Source organism: Stenella coeruleoalba (genome assembly GCF_951394435.1).
Source record: "Stenella coeruleoalba genome assembly, chromosome: 14".
NCBI lineage: Eukaryota > Metazoa > Chordata > Mammalia > Artiodactyla > Delphinidae > Stenella > Stenella coeruleoalba.
The window spans coordinates 31,507,191-31,519,057 of record NC_137160.1 but is presented as its reverse complement, the minus strand read 5'-3'; the positions used below and the strand labels follow the sequence as shown (position 1 = coordinate 31,519,057).

Here is an 11,867-nt window from a genome sequence, read left to right as displayed (position 1 = left end):
TTTGACTCACATGTAAACTTAGGGAGGGGAAAGCATATTTCGGCTATAGTATTCTAAACTCAGCCCTTTGATAAAATGATTTCTCATTTTGTTCACTTTTTTTTTCAACAAACCTAAGTTACCCTTCTTATGATAAAATTGTGTCAAATAATTACAGACCAAAAAGAAATAATCATATACTTTTATATGCAGGATAACCATTTGCACATGACATAATTAATAAAATAATCTAGAGAACATTTCTTTAATATCTTTGGGTTTAAAGAAAAATTGATTTCCCCAGTTGATGAACAATGGATGAATTTTCATAAGAGAAGATATGCTTTTCATTTCTAAATCCTAAAAACCACACTGACTTCCAGTGACATGTTCCAATGAGATCATCACCACAGCCATAACTCGGGCCTGCAGAGCAGTATTCCTAAAATGTTTGGCTACTCTTATTTATATAACTGGTAACCTTCAGGGGAAATTGAATATCTTATGAAAATTTATCCAACTTCTCTAATAAAGAGTAAATTATCATGATACACATTTACAGTTACTTTCTGGTCTGATAATTCAATACATTTCTAACAACAACAACAAAAAAGCTTTCACAAGCTTGCAATCATGTATCAGAAAAAAGAAAGAAAGAAAATTTCTTCTTGCCTAGTAAAAATCATTAAGTTCCAACTCATCTTGGCTAGGATGCTAACCATCACAGAGCACATGCCACTTGGCAATTTGTCTCCTGGGATAGTCACAAATCTCCTTCCAGTGCTCTCCACTGGCTCCTTCTGCTGCTGCTCCCAGGACCAACCGCCCAATTACCTCATTTTGGGATTCCCTTTCAGAATCCAAAACCAGAAATTCAACACTTATCTCTTCAAGACCCTCACAGGGAATGTCAAAGACAAACAGTTCATTGAACACTGCATTGGGGGTGCATTTCTTCACATGAGTCTTCTTTTTGGAGATTCTCTTTTTGGCATGGTACAGGTTCACTTTGACATAGGGATCTGCAATGGGAAACAACACAGATTGTATTGACAAGACTTGGCTGGAAAGCTGATCTCAAGATAATGGTGCCTTAGAGATGCTAATAAAATGTGATTATAACGAATATGAGTCAGAACAAAGTGAAAACATGGATAAAGCTTGGCTTCTGTATTGTCAATAAATTGAAAATAAGTAAGAATGTACAACACAAGAGATAGTGGAGGACGGGAAAGAACTGTAATGGAAGGATGAAGAGATAACATAAAGTGGAAGAAAATAGAATGTTCTAATGACACATTCTGATTACTAATAATTCATTCCAGAGAATGGAATAGAAGGAAAAAATATTACACATCTATCTTTACTGAGTTGTATGACTTTGGATAAATCTCACTAATTCTCTGAGCATGGGCTTTCTCTTTTGAATGGGGGAATGGGCATTTAGAATTCACAATGGCAGTGCCATTTTTGGCTTTAATTTTTTTGTGGTTCTTTATCCACTTGCTGTGTTTGTTTCCTGTTACCCAGTATTGATATTTCCTGTGTCACCTGTATCCTGTGAATTTTAAGATCATGCTACTTTATCACACATTTAATTATATTATTTTGCCCTTTTCTGGTTGCATGAGTCATTTTAACTTCCTAACCTAAATCTTTGAGACCATGTTTTTAATCTCCATTTTCTAATAATAAAACTACAACTAATAATAACACTGGATGATATTTAATGAAATATATATTCCCAGACCTCATAATCTCCTTCAAGGTAAGTACTATTATATCCAGTTTGTGTAGAGTTTAAGAAACATACCCAATGTTACGATGCTAAGAAATGGAAGGGTTAGGATTTGAACTCAGATCATTTTAAACCATAGGTCTTATGCTCTTTCTCATTGTACTATACAGCAATTTTTTTTTTTTGGTAAAAATTAGTCACAAAACTAAAAGCTAATTCTTAAAGCAGACAACAGACACATAAGGAATTAAAGGAAAGATAATAAAAATAATAGAAATGTAAGGGTAGGCAGGCTCATTTAAAATAGTAAAATTAAGAACTTTTCCTAAACCTTAATTTTATTTCCATCACTGTGTTTTTGGCAATGGCCTCACTTCTGCATTTATCACTGCTTTCTGCTTCAACTCCATTCAGTCAGACATCTATGACATACTAACTTTGTACTGGATCTTAGAACTATGCAGTTTTCTTCTTCTTGATAATGGCCTCGGCTCACACATTTATTCCATAAAATGAGAAACAAAAACAATCACATAATTTGTGATTGTGAATAAAGGGTGAATCTAAATCATAGTCCAATGTTAGTTGTTAACTATTTTGCCCAATATATTGCTCATTTCTACACTGAGCCTGAGTTTTTCAAAAACATTCTTACCTGAAAGTCCAGACACATCAGATTTAGGCAGGTGCCGAGCTTTTAAAACAACCACAGTGAGAGTGTTTGTGATGGACTGATAGCAGAGAGAGATCAGTAACTCACCACGTCCTGAAGACTTCTAAACAAAGAGAGATATGAGATAAATATGTTTTTATTATTCTTTAGTTTTGAAATTTATACTTATATTAATTTTTAAAGCACTATAATAGCATTGTTACTTAACTGTAATTTTCCTACTTATTTTACTTTAATATGCTAAAGAATCAAAGAGTAACTAAAAGCTTTTGTGCAGTACCATCATCTTCTAAAACAACTACTGCCATCTTGTGGTCTTTTTAGGTACTACAGAATGTTAAAATTCGTAATGAGTTAGCCACACCCATTACTAGAAATGTTTTAAAGGGTGATATTTAAAATATATCTTACACAGAGGTATTTTTAGTTTTTGCTTTTTAATTAACTCTCCACTTTTTGAAGTTATTAATGGTAATGAAAATTATCTAATTATTTGAATGGATCTGTATATGGTAAAGTGACTCAAGTTTGATTTGATTTCAAATTCTTTAGCACAGACATTATTAGAATTTGAATTCAGAAAACCTGAAATTTAGTCTGACACCCACCACTCTCTTAGCCCAGAGGACTGATGGAGTTAAAATTCTCTTCTCCCACCACACCCAGAGTCCTCCTTTAATCCAAGGAATGAATTAAATATTGGAGAGAATTGATTCAGAATATTTAAAGCTTTGTCTCTGAACAGTATCATAGGGTTTTTCTTTGCATAATACTTAGATCTTATTTTTACTTTAACATTAGATAAGATGACCAAGAACTCAAAGTACAAGTTCTAACTGAAAGTAACAAAAAGTAAACTTGGTATAACTAAGAATGATGGTTGCCCAGAGCTCCTAAAACTTCAATATGTATTTATATAAAAGCTGACATGGGGTAACTGTATGAATAAGCACTCCAAGAAGAATAAGAGTAGGGAACAAATCTTTATTCCCACTGTGCCACTAAACAGTTAGGTGACTCAAACTACTTAATATTTCTTGATCTTGACTTCCATTAATTTCAACAGAAAAGGTGAGGATGTGGTCAAAACAAACTTTATGCTATTCTATAGAATTATGCCTTATAAACACCAGTTATTCTGAAATACCACAACTGGAATCAAATGAGCTCCATATTTAAAGGGAAAATACATTTAGATTTGATTAATTGATGTCTTATCATTTTCTAATAATTCCAGAACTACCAAAGTAGCATAACTGCAAAGGCCGAGTAACTCACTTCCTGTTATACAACATAAAGGTGAATATTTGTAATTCAATATAATGAGATATCTCTTCCTTAAAAAGCAATTCTATGAAGTCATTAGAACTTCAAATACTCAAAATGAACTGACTTAATTTTCAATTTCAAATTCAGTTATGTTGACATTGAAATATATTTTTAACTTTCTTATGAGTAAGAAATATTTGTCTGCATTTTAGTGACAATCTTAGTCAAAATACTTGTGACAGAAATTAATAAAAATATTTATATAAATGATATTTAAATAAATCCATAAAGGATTCCTTTTTATTTTATATCATTAAGATACTTTATGCATTTCAGTTGTGGGTTAAAATTTCTTTCATCTACTCTATCCCCCTGCTCCTCATTTGATTATGATTAATAATAGTTAAACATGGTAAAGATGATATGTATAAGACATCATTTTAATAAAACTCCCCTAGATACAAAAAAGCTACAGAAAAGATTGTTTATAAATATGTTAAGCACTAAAAATGAATTACCCTAACATTTCTCTTGATAATCTCTCTGTTCATTAACTTTTTTCCATCAGTTAATTCAATTCCTGTGAGAGGAATAAGGACTTCTCCAATTATATCATCTCTTGAAAACCTATCAAAACTCAAGATTGTGAAGTGCAAGGCCAACTCTTGGATCTGAGTGTAGGGTATTCCATAGAATGTAAAGGTCTCATCAAAAGCTGGGTCCAAGGTCTTTCTCAGAACTCTGGTTTTCACTTTATGCTTCTTCTCTGGGAGAATCATCATTTTGATGTATGGATCAGAGGTCATCGACTGCTCATCCATGGCTGGCAAGCCACGGGCTTCTTTAATATTTACCACAAATGTTTTCTTCTCAAAGTTATACTCTAAGGAGAAGAAGAGGGTTCCCAGCTTCTCTTGTTTCTCATCTGAAGTAAGAGAAGTGCTGGACTTTAAGCTATCAGGGGAAACTGCCTCTTTTTCCCCTTCTGAGAAAAGCTTTGGGGTCACATTCTCCAGGTCAGGACTGCCAGCTTTGAGGTTTGTTTTGGGAAAATTGCCATTTAGATCTCTCTTCTCAAGATCAAGATGCAAAGAATTCTTTGGCCCAGCTGGTTTATTCTTTACTTCATTTTTCTCATCTGCTCCAAACTTCTTTTTGCTGTTTAGGTTTTCAGGATAAATATCAACTCCCTTTAGCACATGCACAAACTTATATGGAGGAGTCTTGTTAGATTTGGATGATTTTCTCTGACAGCAGATCCATGCAAACAGAGAGACTGTGAAGACCAGGCCAAATGCACTGAAGATCCCCACCACTGTGGGGATTTCATCTGAAAAATCAAATGACCAATAACATGCATTAATTGGGCAGAGTTGGAGACACCCTATTTGAAAAGCATCCTAAAGCTGGCAGTTGCTGTAGGTTGCACAGATTGAATTGCTTTCCAACTGTTCTGGGTGAATTATGTACCTATTTCATGCCACTTTCAGGAATAAACACATTTGTAACACATAAAGAATAAATACAGTATGACAGAAAATCCTTCATTGTAGTAATTTTTCACAAATAAAATGAAAAGATGAAACTGGGGCTGGGCCAGGGATGGGAGAATGCTAAATGACCCTGACCTACCTTCGTTTTCTCAGATAACATGAGTCAACTACAGCATGATGAGTCAGTACTAATTTCATTATGTTTTCATTGACATTTTGAGGGTTTCCAGAAGCATCAAGTCTTACTATATAGCTCTAAGTGCATATTCTTCAAATACTGACAGAAATTATGGAAAATTATTTTCAGTTGTCACAAAGTCATTAATAATTTCCATCCAAATTATAGAACAGTGGTAAAAGAAATGTACACATATTAGGGAAAAAAGAACAAAAATATGAACAGTTTATTAATAGTATACAACTTATAAGACTACAAACTCATATGCTGACCCAAAATTCTTCAAACACTGAATCATCCAAAGTACAAATTAATTACCTAAAAAGGATAAAACCCAAACAATGGTTATAAATGAATTATCATTCTTTAACATGTAATGAGAAGAGTGTGTAGAGATAATTTAGAGTTCAGTTTCATCCATAACTGATTTTTTTCCTAGCACATTTCCACATGGCAAATGGCAATCAAATTGAAACTGGCATTTGTTCCTTGAATGAGGACACATTAAATTACTGACATTAGGTAACACTGATTATGCATGAAGCTCACCATGTTCCATATGTAAGTATATTCTCCAACAAATAATAAGTTCATCATGTTACATATGTAAGTATATTCTCCAACAAATAATAAGTAACACTGTGTAAGTAAAAGCAGTATTACTATATCTGGACACAGTGTATCAGTTGAGTCAACGTTTAATATAATCAAAACTAATATAATTAACGTTATAATATCTGCCTTTAGCTCCATTCCAGTCTATTTTTAAATCCCAAATAGTGAATAATAAAGTTAAAAGTTCCAGTCAGGAAAGGGTTAAGGCTTGTTTAACTAACCTTGAAAGAACAATCTTTTGTTTCTCCCCTCCCTAATCCCCCAAACTTCTGCCTATCTACTTCATAATCACAAAACTGAACTCAAATAATATAAGATTAAGAAATGACAAGAGCAAAAATGCCTAAGAAAATAAAAAAGCAAATACAACAATAAAAAATTCTGTAGTTTAATTATATCAAAGAACTGAATTGTATAAAGGTGAACTTTGAATTTTCCAGATAGAAAAAGCAGGGAATGCTACAGAAGAAGAATGAGGTGAGAGCTAAAAATCATCATCTAAACTTAGTACCAGCTTTTCAATTTTTCCTTCTATTTAAGTCTTTGTGGAGAGAAGAAAAAAAAAACACTCCTGCACTACCTAATAATCCAAGGCCAGGGAGCAAAAGCAAAGTCATGAACTATTCTTGATTCTTTAGTCAATGCAGGAAGAATAATTTTTAAAAAAGGAATATAAAAAAAATTTTTTTCCTAAGTAAACAATGCCAACACTAGAACATATTTTTAACTAGCATAGCCTCTGAAAATTCCTCAGTATTCAAATATTTTTCTGATTTTCAAATCAGAAATTGGGAATACGTATCATATCACAACAATATAAACTCAATCACTCAAACAGACAGCTGTGAAAGAAATTCATTTCTGAATATAATATCACAAATTTTCTGTGTTTAATATTCATGTCAAATGGCAAAATATTCAATATAATATAGAAGGGCTCATCTACTCCCTGTGTATTCTCTACTGTTAAGGTCCTAAGCTTTTGAGAGCAAAGATCTCAGTCATTTCACTCAGTTTCATAACAAACTTCTATAAATTCCCTGATATTTCCAAATACATGTAAAGTAAAACTCAAATCTCTTGCCTTTGGAATATAATGGGACCTAAAAATACTACTTTTCTATTTGAAGAAGTACATCTGATTTTTTTCCTTTTCTTTTTTTACTGTAAAAGAGGAGAGTAATGGTGCTAAAAATCTGTTATAGGAAAAGGGAAATTGAACAGGAAAATATAAGTCCTAAGTATAGTTTCCAGTAGCTTTTAGCTAACTGACTTGCAAAATTTCCCTTATCTCTCTGGGCTCCAGTTACCTCTCCTGTGAAATGGAATGGGCTCAGCTAGTTAATTTTGAATATCCCTTTAACCCTAGTATCATAGGATTCTGTGTCTTTCGTTAGCAAAATATTTCAAGGATACAACAAAAACATAGCAGAGAAAAAAATACCTTATGGTACACTCTGCAATAAAATATACATTCTAAATGCCCAATGTTCAAGTTATTTTATACCAAGATCAAACCTTTATATAATCACAGAAACATCTGGCTTCCTCCAATAAGATAAACACAGGTTTATGTACAAATAGAAATCACCTGCAGAATTAATGACACCAACAAGAAAACAGACCTCTTTACTTAGCGCGTGCTGCAATTTACAGCGCTACCTGAATGATTAGGAACTTCTTGGATGTAAAATCGCCCTGGCAGAAAGCAATTTTAAGGAGAAAGATATCAAGGAAGGGAGAAACCACAGAGATAAGCCACTATTGCCCTTTTACAGTTCTCATTTTTCTACCTGGGAAATCTATGTTCAACATCCCGCGAACACACACATACACAAACACACACACGCGCGCGCGCGCGCACACACACACACACACACACACACACACACAACACATCACCCCAGAGTATTTAAGGAACAACCACAGTTATAAGCGGAGTAACTTGCTTACCAAATTCTTCCCGGCTGGTAGCGATCGGAGCCATTTTTTGCTGCGTATTCTGTCCGAGGTGCTGAACGGAAACTCCCTATCTTGGTTCACTTGCCTGGATGTGAAGCGACAGGGCTTTTCCTAATGCTGAAAACAACGGCGCAAAGCTCAGGGGACCTAAGCCTGGAATAGGGAGGAGGCAAAGAGGGAGATCCACTCGCCCTCGCACAGTGATTTGCCACCCCTCTTCCTGTTTTGGCTCTTCAGAGACGCTTGTCTCTGAGACTCTAGAGGTGGCTGAAACCCGAATTGACGCAATCCTGACGCTACAGGGTTGAAATCAGCACCTCCCTCCTCCAAGCCTCTCCTCTACTCTTCATTCTTTCTTCTTCCCTTCCCTCCTGAGAATTCAACACACATTCATCAATTATCTTAACTGTTGGACTACATTTTCTATTCTGTGAGGGCTCAGAGGTACATAGAGATGTCTCGAAACTCATCGATGTCAATTCCTGATATAAAATCTGATCATCTAGATCAGTAAAAATGTGTCTGTGTTATCAGAATAATATAATTTACAGAGGCGATTTGAGGACAGAGTAAAAAGAGAGAAATTTCTGCATCAGTGATCCACTGTAAAATGCAAATCTATATTTTCTTGCTATTTACATTTTTGTTTGACATATTATACCTATATTAGAAAAAAACCTCACTGCACATTGATCCATTTGAAATAAGATAACAGTTTTCCTATCATTATCACTTATTTTCTAATAAATTATTAGTCTAAACATTTTGTTGATTCTGTTGCTCAATCTATCTCTTAGCTCTCTTCCTTTAATATTTGACATTGGACCACTTAAAGTACTTAGGGACAGATGGGAATAATCCCTTCTGTATTCCAACTCACAGTTTTGACTTTTACATATAATGAGATTGTTTTTGGAATGTCATTTCTGGTTAAAAGTCTAATATGTTTGTGGAAAATAGTTACAAGAATCATACCAAAATCTAAAATGACATTGATAATTATTGGTTATTTTCAAAGGAAAACATATTTTTTCTGAACTGATGACATTCCCAGGGTTGAGGAACTCAGAAAATATGGTGTCAGATTCTGATTAATTTTAGTCTGAAGAGTGTGACTTTTTAAAACAAGCATTAGCAATTTTCCAGAAGAGAACTGAGGCTGTAACTTCAACTTTCAATTATTGGTCCACAAAGAATTCCTCTTCTCTGGGGCTCAGTGAGCAAATGACATTCAGTGTGTGCTGGGATGGGGGAAGAATGGGTATGGGGTGAGTCCATAAAGCTACTGTACAAGTGACAGTTTCCTGCATACTGGAAAGCAGCTGCTCTGAATGTCAGGACAGTGTCTGGGGAGAAATTGGCTTCAGTCTTTTACATCATGGAAAATTTTATAAACCTATGTCTCTCTTCTTTCCCTTTCTACTCACTCCCACATACTTGGCATTTTAGCATTCTTCTAACAGATTTTTTTCTTTAGCTTATATCTTCCTGCTATGAAAACATACAAACTAACTTACTGTATTCAATTTTTCCATAGGCAAAATCTGTGTTTTCTGTCTTCATCTTTCCATTTCATTCAGATTACTTGCTTTCTTGATTTTGCATGCACTGGTGAGATTGTCCCTATGAATAAATATCCATTAGACAGATGAAAGAGAGAGTGGCATTTTTTTGTGATATGTATCGCAGGTAAACAAAATATATGGTGTGACGTTTACTAAAATATGTTTTCTAGCTAAGCTATTTCTACATACGGTTATACTCACTTGTAAACATAAGTACCTTATATATGTGTTCTATATAAATTAATATCTCATTAATTTTACCTTCAGGTGGTAAAATGCTATCATCCAAAACCTGTCTAGATTGGTTAAACTCTGTTTCTACAGAACCCCACCTTACCCTGGGCTGTCTCATTTCTGAGGACACATTGTGATAAAATTACCTCTTGCCCAGAGCTAATGCTATTATGGATATAGTAACCCTTTCATTGTTTGCTTTAAAAGCAAACTGAAAATAAATATTATTAATTAAAATGTCAGATGTTTCCCTCATTTTCATATGATGCATAGCATATTACTCATTATCTAATCTCTTTAGACAAACTTCCAGCAGCACCAGATGAGGAGTGGGAAGTTGACCCAACGTAGAGGAAAAACCTGTAAGTTTCTTGTGATTGAGATTCACACCCTACCACTGTATTACATTCTCTTTAGATCCAGCAAACAAGTAATCAATTCGCTGACGTAAACAATACCACTCTTGCAGCATTGATTTGGGGGGAGGGGTAGTTGCTAGGTAACCACCTTATTGCCACCCAAAACACACAGTCTCAAGCAAGTTCCTGCCCTGGGAAACAAACGCATCTGTACAAGTGGCATTGTTTACTTCAAAGTGATTCTTTGACTGTTGAAGTGCTTCAGCGTTTACCCTATTTTATTTCTGATTGCAAATATATATAGATATTTTGAGAAACAATGAGCAGAACACTTGAATTCAATTTGGCCTTAAGAAATCCAGTTGATTTTAAAGATTATTGTTAAATAATTACATGATCATTTTTATTAATTTTACTTATTTTTCTTATTTCTATTTAATATACAGTTTAATTTTTAAACTTTATTTTTATGGCTTATTAATTATATAATTTAGTCTATATTTTCTCTATTTCTTTCCTTAAAAATATTATTGGTGGATGTGTTTAGAACTTCCTGCTAAGCAAAATAAAATTTCAAAAAGTTTTGAAAATGTTTCAATGATCTTCAGTATTCAGTAGTCTTTAGTAATACCCAGATTAGTAATACAAAGACATTTTACTGGTCTACAGGTAGAGTAGAATGAAGTATATGATAATGGATAATGGGTTTAATGTTCCATATCATTCTATTAAGAATGCTAGCTCTAATGTTAAAGGAATAGATTTGTATTACAAGCATACCCAAGTCAAAATTCTACAAGACAAATCCTTTCCCAATTGGTATTACAGAAATCCCTTCACATGCACAAATTCTATATTTGTTTTTCTTCAAACTATTCAGCACTTACTATGTACCAAGCTAAATTGGGCTCTGATGGCTCATGAGTGAAAAACTCATTAGCTTAAACCAAAAAAAAAAAAAAGCCAATAAACTTTCTTCCTTTCTTCTTTTCTTCTTTCAACACATCCTTATGAAATATGTAATACCTCCTAGGTTTTACCTAAGTAGGGGATTTATGCTGGTCAATATGATAAAAATGATCCTTGCTGTCATGGAGCTTAAAGACCATAGAGAAAATAGCCCTTCCTTTAGAACTGGGCAGAAACTTTTCAGATCATAATTGTAATCATATTTCTTTTTCTTTTACTTGGTACTTCCTACCAAACTTGGTCAGCACTATTCCACAGCCATCATTCTCTATCCCATTCTTGTTCTTCATAACTGTAGATTCATTATGATACACTCAGATTGCATTCTTCCTTCTCCTATGAACTGTCCACATCTTTTTTTCCATTTAAAAGAGTTTCATTTATACTATGAAGTTTCTGACTTACCAGCACTCATGGATCTATTCTAATTAAAATTTTTATAACACTATCTCTAGTGAAGTCCTTTAATTCAGCTTGACATATCCTTGGTTACATACCAAGAATTTCCAAAAAGGTAAACCAGAGGCCTCCATTAATTCTCCCCTCAAATATTCCACAAGTTTCACATTTGTTCATGATCTTGGCACCAGTTTTTTCATATCTCTTGGCTTCATTTTATTTTTACATTCCAGGCCTGTTTTTAGGTTGTGGTCTTTGAAGCAACTTCTCTAGTTGTTGGATATTGGTTCTTCAACAAGAATTTGACCTGGATCCATTCTAGAAGTCTGCCCTGTTTACATTTACTTTGAAGGTATTTCTTGCTAGCTCTTCACAACACACCCATCATCCCTATTCCAATCTATTCCTAAGCGAGACTTCTCTTATCCTTCTTC

At 34.0% G+C, this 11,867-nt stretch overlaps 1 protein-coding gene across 1 annotated transcript; it reads right to left on the bottom strand.

Moving 5' to 3' along the window:
- Positions 1–693: 693 nt before the first annotated feature.
- On the bottom strand, positions 694–7,932 carry SYT4 (synaptotagmin 4; the record flags this gene model as incomplete). Its single annotated transcript, XM_079942650.1, has 4 exons — positions 694–1,001; positions 2,373–2,493; positions 4,178–4,989; positions 7,899–7,932. 4 exons carry the CDS (start codon positions 7,930–7,932, stop codon positions 694–696), a joined length of 1,275 nt encoding a protein of 424 aa, XP_079798776.1.
- Positions 7,933–11,867: the final 3,935 nt, after the last annotated feature.